The sequence below is a fragment of the Pavona decussata genome, unplaced genomic scaffold (assembly GCF_977016875.1).
Source record: "Pavona decussata unplaced genomic scaffold, jaPavDecu1.1 SCAFFOLD_11, whole genome shotgun sequence".
Taxonomy (NCBI): Eukaryota; Metazoa; Cnidaria; class Anthozoa; order Scleractinia; family Agariciidae; genus Pavona; species Pavona decussata.
The window spans coordinates 306,250-323,436 of record NW_028145434.1 but is presented as its reverse complement, the minus strand read 5'-3'; the positions used below and the strand labels follow the sequence as shown (position 1 = coordinate 323,436).

At 39.8% G+C, this 17,187-nt stretch overlaps 1 protein-coding gene across 3 annotated transcripts in view; it reads left to right on the top strand.

The window, feature by feature from the left end:
- Positions 1-455: 455 nt before the first annotated feature.
- The window catches only part of LOC146488039 (E3 ubiquitin-protein ligase rnf213-alpha-like), a 96,393-nt gene continuing 79,661 nt past the window's right edge, over positions 456-17,187 (top strand). For 2 of the 3 annotated variants that reach the window (XM_085120927.1, XM_085120913.1), the window contains exons 1-4: positions 456-959; positions 7,814-8,092; positions 14,926-15,221; positions 15,807-15,943. In XM_085120927.1, coding sequence (XP_084977053.1) covers positions 773-959; positions 7,814-8,092; positions 14,926-15,221; positions 15,807-15,943 — 899 coding nt within the window. In that variant the 5' untranslated portion in view covers positions 456-772. The remainder of the gene's footprint in view (positions 960-7,813; positions 8,093-14,925; positions 15,222-15,806; positions 15,944-17,187) is intronic. The other variant, XM_085120920.1, reaches the window with a different exon arrangement.

The window sequence follows — 17,187 nt, the reverse complement described above, 5'->3', positions numbered from 1 at the left end:
TGCCATAAGGAGAAATCTGGACCAGTACAAACATCTTATTGTAGTAGCTATTTACAATATTAATTTTAGTTAGGTAGTTAGATTTTGAATTGAATATTGTATAGTCCTGAAGGAAACACCGTGTCTAAATAAAGATTTTACCTTTTACCTTTTTTTTTACAAGCTTTTTATAAGGGGGGTATTTGCCGCCACAAAAGGTATGGTTTTTGAATCGTTTTTAGTCTGAAGTCCAAAAACGGGTATGGACTTTAGAAGCCAGGTCAAAAAAAGGAGATTAATTTTTACAGGTAATTTTTGAGAACAGGTATGGATTTCACAGCATATTTTCGCCTGAAATAGAGCCAGAGATTGGAGAATCGGATGTCACAACCCCACCAAAACTTCTCTGGAGTATTCCCCTTAGACCATTAGAAAGGATAGACTGATCGACGCCTCTTGACCGTTTCTCAATTCTGCAGTATCTTGGTGTCACACCTGTTGTGTAATACTTAAAAAAATCTTCAAACAATCTCTACTAGTACATGCATGGGGAACAAGTAGCTACAAGGCCCCACAACCTCATGATATGAGCCGGGATACTGAAAGTACTCCACTCCATCCCTCCCTCGGGAATAAAAATACCAAGGCGAATAGCTTGCTTCCAGGAACTCACTTCCGCCTTTCCAAGAACAGAGAAACTATCGCGTGAAGATGTTTATAAGAGCAAAGCGGAGCTGTATTATCAGTTATTTATCGGCGTCTGGGAGGTTAAATTTACCTTGAGACGTAGAAAATGATATGTCCGTGCTGCCAAAACGCTTCTCTTAAGGAAGATGACAATTTCTGCTCTAAATGTGGCTTCAATTTGAAAGCAAGCGAAGAAGCTCCATCTTCTCAACCTGACAACAAGGAGGCGGAAGACTTTCCGCGAAAAGTAGGGGACTCAGGTGTCATCAACGATGAGAAAGGTGCTTCACTTGGTAAGATTCTACTAAGCTCACGACATATACATTTTAGGCAGTTATTTTACAGCAGCGAGCAGTTCCGGAATATATTTGTGGGGTTACTTTCGGTTTCTCATGGTTTCCCTATCATCCATGTTTCTTTTAATAGAACTGTTTTAATAGGTGGAATTTTTGATTTTTCATATTTTAATTAACGTTATTTTTAAGCCAAAACTTTTTCATCCTTTTGTATGTTCGTTAAATTGCGAATTTAAATGGAAAAGTTCACTGATGATGCGGAGTTCTTGGCAGAGGAAAGTGAAATGTATTGATTAATAGACACGTCGCTCATGATACAGATCGCTTATGATGCAGATTTGGTTTTGACTGAAACTGTTATATAATTTCTGACAGTTTAAACATTCTCCTTTATTTCTCTGTGTATTAGTGCATGGCCTTTTCAATTCAGAATGACATCATGTCTATAGCAAAATGCTCAGTGTTAAGGTGTTCCTGGAGGTTAATTTGAACATTTTCATCACATATCTACATGTGCATAAAATCTTTTGGAAAAAATCACTTAAACTTCATCAAATTTTCACATGTGACATTTTATTGCAAGTAGATCTTTTTGAAAATATTTTTATTCTGAAAGAATGAAAGGAATTTCTGAAATTTGATCTGTTAATGGGTTTGGTTGAATTTAACCTTACAATTTGGCATATCTCTACAAAACTCAAAGAGAATATCCTTAACTTTAAAAAGCATTGGTCAATTGATGTGCAATGTTAAGACCTAGCTTTGTGTGAGAGCTAGTACACCATAGAAAAGTCAAATGAAACAAACATTATGTCTACAAATCTCACAAAAAAGGTGATGCCAATACGAGTCTTGTATTTGAAGGTATTTGATGTACTTGCACAAAAATGTTAGTTCAAGTACATATTTTTTGGTTGCCAAGTTTCAAGCCCTTCTGATAAGCCTACAAAAAGAATTTTAAATGAACAAGCTCCCACCTTTCAATCAAGATGCATCTTTTTTCTCAAAAATTGCGCTGGAATTGTCACAAAATCAGCTTCAAAGCTTCCATCGCCTTGGATTCAATGGCAGCCATGTTTTTTTATGCCTGCAATAACAGTTTACAGCAGTAAATCAACAAAAATGGTCCTTTTTAGGCCCTTTTCTTTCCTTTAATGGGGTGCTTTTTTTTCTCACGAAACCAATTAGAAGAAGCAATAATAAACAATGACACCTCTGCATAGCAACTTCCAGAACCCGCAACAGAACCCCAAGAGTGTGACGGCATTGAATAAAACAGGCAAACGTGTGATCGAAGAAGCTACGCTTAGAGCAAGTATACTTAAAAAACGGGAAAAGTCGAAGTGATGCCGCTGAAAAAGGGGCTACACAAAATGAAGGAAAAGTCTGAAAAGGGTAACGAAGCGTGTGGTTCAGGATCACAGTCGAGGATTTGGGCAAGATTTTGATAAGTTGAGGAAAGCTGCTGGCTGGAGAATGACACATTTTTCTCCTGTTTTCTCCTGGCTTCAAGGTCGCCATTAGACTGCAAGCAGTCTCTGTCTTCTCCTAATTTTTGGAGCACGGGTCTAGCGCAAGATGGATCTAGCGAGCGGCAAAGCTGCATGGCTTACCGTCACTTTTCGTGAGGGGGAAAGTACAACTGCTCGCAGTCTAGTTTGCCGTTCTTGGATTCAACAAACCACTGAAAACCCTTCAACAAGAATTCCCGTCTCCAAAGTTCAGGCAACCCTCGGATCTTCAATGCAAATCAATGTTGTTTACAAAATTCCATGTAAAGACTGTCCTTGGAACTACATAGGAGAAACTGGAAGATGCCTCCAAACCCACAAAAAGGGATATCAACGGAACTTGAAGATCTATTCTAATGACCATTTTTTCCCTTGAGCTTTTTTCACACTTTTTTTTTATTCTCAAATTTTAGCACCCTTTTCATATATATTTCTGTTTATGCACCACATTTTTTATTTGTTAAAGGCTATAGACTGATAGCCAAAAGCTTATGTTTTTAACCTTTTCAACCAGAGAATGCTTGTTAATCCAATATTAATCACGTAAGAGACCTAAAAAAGTAATGCTGAGAAGTTCAAATTGCCGGTTTTGAGGAAATATCTCAGCGTCAATAGCGTCCATTCTTTCATTTCTGGTATTGTCACCACTGAGTTGATTGCAAAAGACGATGTCTTAAGTGAAGACAAAAATTTTATTCCATCCATCTAGAGATCCAGAATGGTTTCATCTTTCATGTAAAAGAGAACACTATTGACAGGTCTCTCAACATCATTCTCTTTGGGGAATTGTACACGAAGATGTTACAGTAGGCAGTCCATGTTTACCCCACGAAAGACCTCATAGCAACCAAACTTCTCTCGCTTATTACTCGCGAATGCTTCAGTCCTGATCTCTGAAATTTAGCGTACAGGTCCCACTTTAAGTAATCTCTCTCATATGTTTAAAAAAGGCCATGATCTGAAAGATCCGATTGTCTCCAGGAATACCTTAAATCCCACAATTTTCAAATAATTGACAGTTAACATTTTTTAATCTGACTGTCAAAATAGGCAAGCATAATTTGAGCATTTAGAGGGATGATGAATGATCTTTCAAAAAATGTGTAGGGGGTGGTTAATGATCTTTCAAATAAATATATGTCTTTTAAAATTTTAGTCAAATTTTATGGCTCTTGCAGGCTCAAGCTTTCGCATGAAACCTGATGTTGGTGTGTCAAGTTGTCTTGATCTTGAAAGTTTGAGGCTCATTATTGTTGGTTTGGTCATCTCCTAAACTCTCAAATTCACTGTATTTCTCCAACTGAGTGTGAATAACATGTATCATCACACCTAATTTCTTGAAGTTGCGAGCAGCACCAAGAAACCCCATATTGCCACTCTTGCAATGAGGGGATGTGCTACCTGCCCTTTGATTGATGTCGTTTCCGGCATGCTCCTGCTCTCTATCCCCAGCTGGGAAAGGGAAGCATTTTTAAGTCTTCACATCCAGGGTTTATACAAAGTGTCAATGGAGTCAGCCAGAGGTCTTGCCGCCTATTGAGTCATCTTCTTGTTTTGTTCCCATACTTGCTGCTACTGCCCAGTCAGGGCATGGACAACAAATGGCGAATGTTCGTTCATTTTGCCCACTGGCACCAGTTGTGGAGGTGTCACCACTAGTACTGGTTGCACCCAATTTTAAGGCAGAGATGAGTTGTGTAAACATCCAGACAGATCTGCAGTCACATTTGTTCTAGCTGGATTAAAGGACAGTTATCGACTTGGTTTCTCTGCCTCCTCATTTAAGTTTAAGTCTGCTTCAGCCAACATGCTGTCATCCAGTCAACATCCCTTGGTGATTGATGACTACCTATGGACTGAAGTGGATCTTGGCAGGATTGTTGGTCCTTTTTCCTACATGCCGTACCCCATCCACATGTCACTGGGTTTGGGGTGATTCCAAAGCAATCAACTGGCAAGTGGCTCTGTGCAGGATGTGATAGTTCATGACTTTATTGATGACATCATGTCCAGAGGCAGGGGTATGCTAATGGTGAAGTTCAATGTAGCATCAGCCCACCAGAATGTGGCAGTTTACCCTAATGATCGTCGATCATCTCCTGGGCATGAGGTGGAGAGACTCATATTATGTGGATGTGGTTCTTCCTTTTCGGCTGCAATTTGCAACGATGGGTTATTCCAGAAAAAATCCACACCCCCTGGACAGATGGGGTCGTTTTTTAACCCCCCCTCTCACCTGGATTTCCTGAAGCACAAGACCCCCCCTCCTGTCTGGATTTTCAAAACAAAAGACCCCCCTCCCGCCTGGATTTCCAGAAAAAAAATATAAGGCTTAAATTTAATTTATTTTTATTATAAAATACGCACAATCACATCTAGAAGATGTTTTTTTTTTTAAATTTCTAAAGCTTCTGCTAATATTAAAAACTCTATCGCGTGGAACTAAAAAGAGAAAGGAGCAACAATGCGAAAAAGCGAAGGAGTTCATCCTTTGTGCCCAATGGATAACACCCATGGAATCTTAAAACGGCACGCAGAAAACACACTGGCTGCTTGTTCAACTGTGCTACAGACGAAGGGACTTCAGAGAGGTTACCACTGTATATGTTGCAGGAAACCGTCCAAGAACTTTCTCCTTCCGTTGCTTTCGCAATATTAAACTTACGTTTCCAAAAGTTTTTTCGAGGTACAGATGGCTACAAGTTCCCCTTGAGTATTTTTGATGAAGAGGGAATGTTTGGACCAAAATTCTTTGGAATTATCTTCTTTAGCTAATAGCTCTGCATCCTTGCTTGCACAAGTAAAAAATTCTTCCGCCTGACGCAGTGGAATCCACGCTAAGAATGCAATGGCGGACGTGAAATTACACAACGGTGGCGCGCTGGGTCTGGTATGAGTAGAAATGTGTCAGGCGTTTCAAACTCTTCGTTGCAACAATGTTGCGATGGCTTGTTCTTTACTATCTTGTTGTTCGCGTTTTCTGCTATAAAAGGACCTGCAAAGGAACTTAGATTGTCATTTATTTTAGGTGAGAAATACGTGAACAAAATATTTCCATTATTTTCAGGGTCTGAGAGCGCTGAAGTGTCACCAAACTAAACGTTCCAATCGAGTGAACTATCTATCGAAATGACTCCTGCAGAAGACTTTCTTAAGTTCAACCCCCCCTCCGGCCTGGATTTCCAGAGTCTTTGACCCCCCCTCCGGTGAGAATTTCCAGAATCCCATCCGTCGGGGAGGTGTGGATCTTTTCTGGAATAACCCAATTTATTGTTTCCTCCAATTTCAGATAGGGTCAAATGGACCCCGACAATAGTCATGGAGGATTTTCTTACACTTCTTAATGGCTCCTCAGGGCTGTACCTCCAGTGAACATTTTGACACAATGATCACCCCATCAGGCTGAATCAAGAATTTCCTTTGGGCTTGGGATGTTGGCAGCAGCTCTTCCAATCTTTGGATGGACTGAGTTTCTTCCTTACGCTTGCTTGGGCTCCCTTACCAGATTTCATCAGATGCTGCAGGATCCCTTGGATGTGGTGCATTTTTCCTGGACCATTGGTTCTCTGACTCATGGTCAGTTGCACAGCCCCCATTATCCACCGCCTATAAGGAACTGTTTCCAGTGGTCAAGGTGACCTGTCTTTGAGTGCCTCTATGTGTCACCAAGCAGAACAAGTTTCTGTGCAATAATGAGGCAGTTGTGTCGGTCCTTAAATTGGGCACCTCTAGGGACCCTAATCTAATGGTTCTATTGTGCTATCTTTGCTGTTGGCAGTGCATCATTCTTTTTTCTTGACTTCTTTGTCCGTCTGAGGTAAAGGGGAACCTAGTAGCCGATGCCCTCTCCCGTTTTCAATTTCAGCGGTTCAGGCAACTGGCCCCCCATGTAGACCTAGAAGCAACAGCCGGCCCTTCATCCCTCCTGGTCAACCTTCCTGTAGTTTGATGCAGAGGTGCCAGTTTGTCCTCACTCAGGGCCTGGCCCCTTTAACTCATCATGTTTACCTTTCTACTCAGTGAAGATATATTGCCTTGTACATGCAGGATGGTCAGACTAGTCCTGATGGCCTCTCACTTCCAGCCAATGAGCAGAAGCTAATGTGTTCTTGTCAATGCTGGCCAATAATTTGAACCATTCCTCAATCAAAGTTTATTTATCTGCAGTGAATTCTCTCCACATTGACAGTGGTCTTCCTGACCCACTGGTCGATTACCTTCAGTTGTAATGTCTGCTTCAGGCCATTGAAGGTGTCCAGGGTTCACTCAGTCCTACTCGCTTCCCAATTACAATGGAACTGATGAGGGTTGCATGGCTGTCAGAGACATCCAGTCAGACTCTTTGGTGAACCCCTCCTGTCTCAAGGTTCACATAAAGTGCTCCAAGACTGACCTGTCTTGCAAAGGATTTGACATCTACCTTGGACAGGATGATTCTTCTATTTGTCCTCTGAGGGCTATTGACAATTGTCTACACATTCATGGTGCAGGTTCAGGGCTCTTCTTTTTGTGGTTGTCCTCAGTTGTGCAGTCTATCTTGCACTCAACTGGTTTTTAGGCTGTTACTTGGGACACAGTTTCTGGATTGGAGCTGCTACAATGGCTGCCTCATTGGAGTACAGGATCACCTGATAAAGACGCTTGGTCTTTAATCCAGTGATGTGTACCAGATAAACATCAGGACTCCAGTCCTCACAGTGTTGCAGGTTTCTAGTCAGTTATTGCAGCAGGTATGGTTGTGTTTTGTTCTAGGATATGAAGGTTGGGTGCCTCAGGATTTGATGTATGGACTGTGGCCATTTCAGCCCCTCTGCTCTGAGTTGGTTCAACTCAGAGATCCTTTTGGCCTGGTGGGTGACTTGTAGCTGGGTTGCAGGCAGTCCCACCATGTGGGCAGTCTCCCATTGTGGGGCTGTGGTTGCGGTGCCAGACCTCCACTTGCGATAAATTTTCTTGAAGAGGTTATGAACCCATCTCTTCTTTGTCAAGGGTGTACATGGCCACTAGGCATGCTGGTTGAAAAAATTGTTCCCACCTTAGTTTGATGTGCAAGCTTCATTACTCTCATTGGGGACCTGGGGAGATGTCAGTGAAGTCCTATGATGCCATCTGAAGGAGGGAACAACTTGGAAACGGGGCTTATTCACACCCTATACTACTACTACTGCTATTGCTACTACAACTATTACTACTATTGAATTTTGGACTCTGAAACCCTGTCACTCCCTACAAAAAAAGGATACTAAATGTGCCTGACTGGAGACTACCATGATAATGATTGATGTGAACTACATAATATTGACCAAGGTTAATTAAGTTTGTGTTATTTCTTTCTTGCAGAGGAAACAGAAGGACAAAGGAAAAGGAAGGGCGAAGAGGAAGAGGAGAAACCAGCAAAACGGAAGGTACCTGGAACTGGAGATGTGCCTGAACCATCTGAGCCTGCAGATGCAACGGCGACTGCTTTACAGAACCTTGCTCTTGAAAAAACTCCAGAGGAGCAGCAGCAGGAAGGCCCTGAGACAGGGACTGCACTTCAAGCAGCTGCTGGGCAATCCTCCAGTGACAACATTTCTTTAGACCATAGACAAGAAGAGGTTGCCAGTGACCAGCCAGAAGGTACAGTTAGGCTTTGTCTGTATTGTATTAGTACAAACGTTGCTTGTTTCTGATATTTACTGGCACAAGACATGCATGATATGGTTCAGAATTGTGCTGGTCCAGTTTGGATCCATAACAAAATTTGCACAGTTATGTGATACATTTGTTCTTAAGTCCAGCAAGGTTTTGACACCATACCAATATCAAGCAGCAACTAGTGCAGATAATAAACTGTACCTGCTTAATCTGAAGCAGGTGCAAAAGCTGTATGGAGTAGGTGATCCAGATAGCAGGTAAAGTAAGAAGGAAGGACCTATAATGCAATTATTGCTATAAGTGGGTCCCCATTTCAAAAACAGTGAATCCACCCTTATAACTCAGTAGCCCTTTCATTAAGCACTGAAAGCTGATGAAAAGCAATCCCATACGAAAATGTCTGACCAAACGGGAGCATGAATTCGGCCAGACATTTCAACCTGACACAGGCATAACATTGACCGAACACGAGCAGAACGGGACACAGCGGTAAAGAACCTAACTAGAACAAGACACCTAGCCTAAAAAGAGCAGGAATTAGCAAGACACGAGCAGGACACGAAAAATCGTAAACAATCAGAAAACGAGCATGACACGAGCCTGACATTAGCCGGACAACGTAAATAATCTGTGATGTAATCAGCAAAAATATATCCTGTCTTACTCCAACCTTAATACGGCCGTACAATGCATATAAACACATAGAAATAACGAGTAAATGTTTTATTGATAGATTCATGGAATACGACTGATACAATAAAATTAAGTTTTTACTATATCCATACAGTGTTAAATCTACATACACAATCTCAAAAAATTAACAAATATTCGGCGATAATTACGCGGGATGCCCTGAGGGGGCATACCAGGTCTAAAAACGGGTCGATTTCTTTTTTTTTCTTTTTTTTTGTTTTTCTTCGTCGTAGCTACAAATGTGTACATTAATTTATTCATAAAACTCTCCCCTCTCCTACTCGGGATGTATTGTTCTGATTGTCTTTAACAACAGCAGACCAATCAAAATCCATTCTTGTGGCTTATATCGCGAGGGAGGGGACCCACTCACCCCTACCTGTGTGATGTCAACACATCATTTGATATATGTATTAAAAACCAATTAAATTGTACCGCCATATTGTTAACATGTTCTGGACTCAAGTGTGCCATTTTCAAACGGAAATTTCACCATTTTGAAGCGGTAAATCGAAAGAATAACTTCTAAGAAGCGCCCGACGTTTAAAACGGTGGAAATTGGTGAGTTCCTGGCGAAGGAATCGTGCTTTGTTTGACAGTCTTAGACAACGACACGAGACTGAAAAGAGGTCATTGAGAAGCTTACGTTCTCGTAATGGAATTTCACAAATTTCTGTAGCCTCCCACGCAGACGTTCTTAGGGTTCGTCACGCGTTCCTGCCCTAAGAACGTCTGCATGGGAGGCTAAAATTTCCGGTGATAGTCTGAGTCGCGTAACACAAGGGAAACAACGTAACGCGATCGTCGTGACTCAAACTATTTCATTAGCAAGGATTGTTTTATCAATCGGCGAAGCATACAGTTGGAATAAATGAATCAGCCCCAGCATCACGCGTAATGCCAGTATAGCAGGCATCTTGTTTCTTATTTTCTTGCATGTGTCAAACTAATTAAAAAATATACACATTCATTGCACTAATTGAAGGAAACTTACTACTGTACTTATAATTTGCGCAACTTATCCTCGAAAGATTAAATACGACAAAGAAAATGTTCCTTAATAAGTATGTATGCTGAATAGATAGGAGATAGATCTCTTAGCTGCACGCCTCTTCAGTTTTGTGCGTAAATGATCTGGTTGGCGTCGATGGAAGTTAGCTGCTCCTTGACATTTTTGATGCGATGAGCAGCCACGTAATCTGCAAAATAACAAGTGCAAAAGTCTGTGATGCTGCAGTTGTTCTAAATATACATTCAGATAACAAATCAAAGGCTCCTGTGAGCCAACTCGTGAATGCAGATGACACATAGTAATTGAAATTTAGACGGCTACGGAAACTTCCTTGAAAGCTAAAAGAAATTATATCTTTGCCCGATTATGTAACGAAAAATAACCATTCTTGTACTATAAAAATGATTGTTAAATTATTCTGTACAGATTGAATAAGCCGATTATTCTGATGCGCCGATTAAAAAAAATCACGTGTTTTTTTATTCAAAGTTCATAGAAGCACGCCATGTGCAGCTACGTCATGCAAATTCGTGTCCCCGATAGTCCGGGGCTACTGGATTTTGCGATCGGGCTAGTGGATTCTAACCATCACTTGCCCGATGGGCAAGCGAAGATTTTTTGGGAATTAAAATTACAAAATTACAGTAGGGCAAGCCGATCTCACAAAGGGAAATCTGTTCAACAAAGTATCGCATTACATTTCATATTTTTCCTTTGGAGTTCAGTCCACGCAATCCTCAAGTAAAAATAATGAACTATGACAGGCTCTTGCTAAATAAGAATTATTTATCGACCGCGTCCTTTTGCTTTCCCATAAATTACCAGTTGTTAATTTCGAAAATGAAACATTTTTCCCTTTGAAACCTCTATGAAAGCTGACAAGATCTTTAAGGTAACATGGAAACCGATGAGAAAATTAACTTTGATCATATGTTGAAATGATGATGAAGTATGAAGGAGATCGAAGTTTATCTTGTATGCGAGATTGTAATTTCAAAACTTCCACCCTAAGTCCAAAAAAACTGCCTCGAGCCTCCTTAAGTGTTCATTTCACCAGAAATTTGCATAATCTTGTTTACGACGTCAATGATGCGTGACATGGCACGTTCCGCTTTCACGTGAAAACTGACAAATTAAATTATTTTTTAATTAAATTATTTCTAAATTAAATTATTTTTAATTCTTAAAAGAAACCGCACTCTGTAGAAAAAAACGAAAAAAACCTATAACTTTGCTCAGATTCAACGAAAAATCTCCATTCTTACACTAAAATGATTGTCAAATTATTCTCTACAGAATGAATGAGAGAATTCTGACGCGTCGTGAAAAAAAATTTCACGTTTTTTTTTTCACTAATTGAGTTTACGACCCCGGACTTTCTGAAAAACTGAAAAAACTTGTAACTTTGCTCAGATTGAACGAAAAATCTCCATTCTTGCACTAAATGATCGTCAAATTATTCTCTACATATTGATTAAGAATTTCCTGCTGCGCCGTGAACAACAAATGTTCGAGTGTTTTTTTTCCACTAATTGAATTTAAAACTCATTCACTGCGCACGCCCGAAAGTTAACGACAAAACCGACCGACCGACCAAGTCAAAAGTCAGCTATCGCTATAACTCGTTCATTGCGCTACACGCATTCACGAGTTAAAAAGCTATGCTATCAATATAAAAATGATAGTGCGTTTAAACCGCCGCGAGTTAAATTGCAAGCGTTTGTGTGCAAAGCCCGATCGCCCGAAGAGTAGCTCACACGCGTTGCGTGAGCCGGACCTTTCGAAGAGCGGTCTTGGGGGAGAGGCAGAGAATATTGTGGTTTGCCAATATTAAATAAAGAAAGTTAATTCAGTTCCAAAAACATGAGTAAAGTGCAAACTCGCCTTTTGTGTGTTTTCGTGTGAGTTCAGTCTAATTATTTTGCAGGGCATAGAGCCTGATTCTCGGATGGTCCGAGGTCACGCGGTCAAACTTTATAAGTTAAACATTTCAAAACACTACTGAATTTTTCATCAGACACAAGACGGATAATTTCAATTAATGTAAATCGTTATTGATAAAGCTTTCTAAATTTAAACTCGACCTCGTTTTGGCATCTGAAGTTTACCAAACATGGAATGTCTTAGCCATTGGAACAGTTCGGTACACTCAAAAAATCAAATAGATAGAAAGAAAAGAAAAAAATTCCAGTCCAAAGGACTGAAATTTATTTTGTAACAAGATAATGTAGCTTACCTCTCCCCTCAATCTTTGGGATGGTTTCTAAGAACCTCTTCTTGCTTCCATTTTCCTCAGGCTGCAGATGTATTCGACATGTATCTTGCTTGCTTTCAGATCCTCGCAATGTACATTTACATGGTTTATACACTTTTGTCTGAATCAAAATAAAGGCATGCGAACAGCGACATTTCTAAAACTTTTTTAAATCCTTGAAGAGATCTGAAAATCACTGAGGAAGAAGCGATCACTGCTAACAAGCTTAAGCCCTAAAGGGGTAGGGTAACTGCTTCGCGCGCGTACATTAAAAATACGGTTAACACTCCAAGCGCCAAAAATTAGTAACCGTAACCGTCAAGTGATCTCAAAGCTAACCAATGAAAAATGAATTTAAACAATGAGATACTTATCTGCAACATGTCTCTTATGGCATTTCATTGATAAAACCGCGTGCTAGGAATCAAAACAACGCATCGCCGTACGTGCAGTGTGTGACGTACGTTGATCTTGGAATCCAGCGAAACGACTTCTTTGCGGATTCAGCTGGCGGAATGCCCTGATTTTCAAAACTTTTGTCAAGAAGGAACTCGGCTTTTTTTTCAGCGTCCTGCATGAATGGGGTCAAGTTTGGGATTTCCAAATTTTGCGGTCCGTTGAGCAGCGTGATGACCGTAATACCATATGCCAGGTGTGTTTATAAACAACGCTGTTCGTGCTTCATTTATATTCCTTGACACTGTAACAGCTAGTCTTAACATTGTCTTTGCGATCAATTTCATTGACAAGAAACCAAACGTACCTTGTCTGGCTCTTTCCAATCTCTTGTCAGGCTCTTATCAGGCCCGTGCCTATAGCTACTTATTAAAGTTATTAAATTTGGAAAAGTAATTTGAGGTTGTTTGGCTCTTGCTCTGTTCCTGTAAGTGTGTTGTGCGGCTGCCGTGACCCAGACACGAGCGTAACATTTGTCTGGCTTCTTAGCTTGGAGACAGACATTTTTTTGCCCGGCTCTTGTGTTGCTGATGTTTGGCTCTATCAACGGTATTCCCGCCGAGGTCAGGCTGGATTCCGTCTCTGTCAGGTCCGAAATTTTTGTACTGGATCATCCACTTTTAGAGAAGTTTCATGAAAGTATCAGAAAGTCTAATTTAGTGAACATATTAAGGTAGTCGTACTGTATTCACTGGCTAATTGTGTCAACATGCAGGGAAACTCAAGAAACCACAGCTAATTCCTCAAAAACCTGCTGAAGTACAAAAAATTATAGTTGGAAGGCAAAACTGCATGTGAAAGACATGAAAACCAAACTAACAAGCGCACCAACATACTGATCAATGGGAAGAATACAAGACTAATACAGTTAGAATAAGCTGACATAAAGGAAAATGACAGGACATTATATGAACAGATCAACATAGTTACATACGGCGAAACATCGACCCAGAAGGCAAGCCTTATGCTGTGAAAACTTGCTAATACCTGGTTGCTAACTAAAAAAGGAAAGTGACAAGACTGGTGCTATCCAGGCATACCAACATGCATGTCCAGCACAATACCCTTACTGTTCAAACGTACTAGCAAGCTCAGAAAAATGAAGTGTAGTCCAAAACTGACCTGGTACAAGCATACTGTGTAACTAATCAAATTCGTCTGTCACCAAAAAGACTCAGATGCTGTCTGTGTTTTATATTTGGCTTTGGTCAAAAGTTATTGAAAGGGCTGGCAGTGTTTGACAAAATGAAATTTAATTGGAAAAGCTAACTTTAATTGTTTTAGAAATTACTTCTTGGCTTTTTTCTAAGCCAACTAATATAATATTGTCCCCCTTAGGTAAACTATATTACAGAAACAGGAATTTCTTTGATCTGTTTGCACAGGGCCTCCTGCAGGAGGCTTAAGGAAACATTACTTTCTGTACACGAGGGTAACAAAATTACTGCTGGAAGGTACAATGTGAACATTACCTAATTAGACCCAGTTAATGCTACAACCAGCTGGTCACTACATATAGGATATGAGCATATGCCTGTACAACTGTTACAGTATCTCACTGTATAAACGTGATAGAAATAAGAGACAAGAGCTGTGAGCTATGTTTGATTATATGAAAACAAAAGCCCTATTAATGCACCGCTAGATTGGTAAAAAAGTGTGAGGGTGAATATCTCAATTTGGAAGTCATCAATGTGCGTGTGTTGCTACTGCCAGTCCCAAGCTGCATATCAGAAAGATAAATTCCTAAAACTCAAACTTGGTTAAAAGCTTTCCAATAGAACAAGCACGGCCAAACAGCTATCTAGCTGTAGGCATTTTTTTATATGATGGTAAGGAACTTTACTCGGCAAGAACCTAGTGGTCCAAGTAGTGTTAAGAAGTATAAAATACTGACTTTTTACCCAAGGTAATTCCTTTTATTTAATCAACATGCCTATCACAGTATTAATCCTTTAACATACTGAAAGTGTTAGCCTTCCACCATGCAGGGGGGGGGGGGGTCATTTTATAAATAATTTTAAAAGAATTTTGAAATTTGCATGACTCTTTTTAATCAAATTTCATTGGAAACTTTTGACTATTGGAAGAGGGTTTCTGCTGCTAAGATACATGCATGTGATTAGTGTTAGACTTTTCACGTGTCCCCACAAGCTCACCGTGGAAAGAAAGCAGGGAGCCTCAACTAGAGCATTTCAGACAGTTCTCTTTCTTTATTTGTGATCTAACCAAAATTATTTGGAAGTCCTTCGGCAAAAATCAGACATGAGTGTTACGACAAAGCTTCATATTTAGACTACATTCATTTGGTAAGGACTGGTGGATCTTACCTAATAAGATCTTGAGACAGAAATGGCATCTGGGGCACATTATAAAGGGATTTATCTTCCCATCAAATAGGAACCATTCATGGTGATCAACAGGAGAAGGTAATTCAAGAACCCTCAAGGCCTGACCTTGGCAACCCCTTTGAATCAGTAACACCTTCGGAAGGAGCTGACTGTTCTGACCTCCATGATGCCTCCAAGGATACGGAGCCCATATGGGTTAAAAAGGATGATGGAAATGCCAGCAGCCAGTCAAAGGACTTTGTATCAACTAATACTGAACCTGAGCTGCCTGAAGGGGATGATCACTTCAAAAGGGATGGTACTGAAGACAGTGATGATGGCACTGAAGATGAATTAGACGTAGAGGTAACTATTATTGAGTGTTTCCAGTTAAAGATCTAACCCATTTCACCATTAAGGGGGTGTAACTACAATCTTGGGTAAAACTGTTGAGAGACTTTTTGTGGACCGATACATTTTGGAGCTATATTCATGCATCAACAACTTTGCTGCAAAAGGAGGCTGGGTGATATAATTCCAATCTTCAAAGCAACACTGAGTGAGGTGGGTTGGGGGGGGGGGGGGGAGAGAGAAAACTGAAGATTTTTCGTCTCTCGTGTTAATGTTTTCTTCAAGGGAGATGGGAAATCTACAGATACAATTCCTAATAACTGTGTGCGTTTGCAAGGGAGATGTAGTTATAGACTGAAGACGGCCTGTTGGCTATGGTATCATTGGTTATTAGGCCTTTGCAGGTTTGATGATTACCTAAATAATGACTCTATATTTACTTATTTTGTGTGTAAGTATTTCATGATAACAACTAATATGTAGTTGAGTGTTGCATTTGGTAGCTTTTTATTTATATAAGAGTGTTATATTGTGTGTAGGAGTGTTATAATTTGCATTTAATTCTTATATAATTTACCCAAATGAAATTTTTTATTTCAGAAAGAGGATTCAAATTCCCAGAAAGATAAGCCGGAGACAAAAAGAAAAATGTCATTCTTAAGCAAAGCTCAGATGAAAAGGGAAAAGAAAAAAGAGAGGAAAAAGAGGAAACAAGAAGAAAGGAAGGAAGCAGCACAGTGAGTATTCTATTTGGTTCAGTTCTCCCTGTTAATCCATTGTTTATATTTGTGAATCATTTCCATGGCTATCATGTGTTGATATTTAAAGATGAAAGATTGATTCAAGATCAGAGTTAGACTTCATGCGGAATTTAATATCATGATAATGCTGAAGGCTAATGATTACACTTCATTTTTTTTGTCTAAATAATAATTGGTTTGGGTTGATCAGTTACCATAGGTCTGTTGATGTCACTGTTCTCCTTGACCTGTTTCTTCCTTTATCAGTATTTTGTACTTCCTCAAACAAGTGCTGACCAGGCACTCATTTCAGATTTTGCAATTTGCCTTTTCAATGTCAATAAAACGGCTAGCTTGCATTTTGGACAGTTTTTTCCCTAGGCAGTGACCTTGAAGAACATTAGAGCTTTTGTAACCTCATGCACTATATCAAATGTTCTTGAATCTTCTATTGGTCATTGGTCGGTGGTTATTTTGTCAATTACTTGAGTTTTCTAGCACCAAGCGAGAGAGTGTTGTATGGTAGTGAAATACGATAGTGGTCAAGCACACATACAGTAAAGGATCATTTCTATTCTTGGTTGCCTGTACTTTTTTTGAGGACTTTCAATGATCCATGTTTACTCTCGAGAGTCTTGTGACTGTGATTTCTTTTTTGATACATTTCCTTGAACTTGAGTACATGTAACTGCATGAATCTGCCTTAAATTGAAATGGATAATCTTGATTTCAATTTTACAGCCTGTTCCGCGGCCGGTTTTCTACCTTTCTGAAACCATGCCAACTTCTAATACATGAAGCTCTATAAAATTTCTGAACAAACTTTTTGGGCATTACACCTTATACATAACTGGTTTAACTCACCTTTAAGCAGTCTTCTTTTGTTGTTGTTGTTTTTTTACGGGAAATTTCCATCCAGTATTGGTTTCAGATTGAAGTTTACGTAGATTTTCGACTTGAAAACAGTAAAACGTAAAGTTCTATGGTTATAATTCTGTATGTTTTGTAGTAAATTGGAAAACCGGAAGTAAACTAATTGAAAACCATCGAAACTAGCCAGAACTCACTGTATCTTAAGAGGGTCAAATCTTAGCATTATGACCTTGATGTAATCCAGTGAACTCATTTTACCCGACGATACAGTGTAATACAGTGCAATGCAACCCTTCTAGTCTAGTCCAGTCCACTGCTACCCAGTACAATACAGTATAGTGCAGTACAATACAGTATTTAATGTGAAA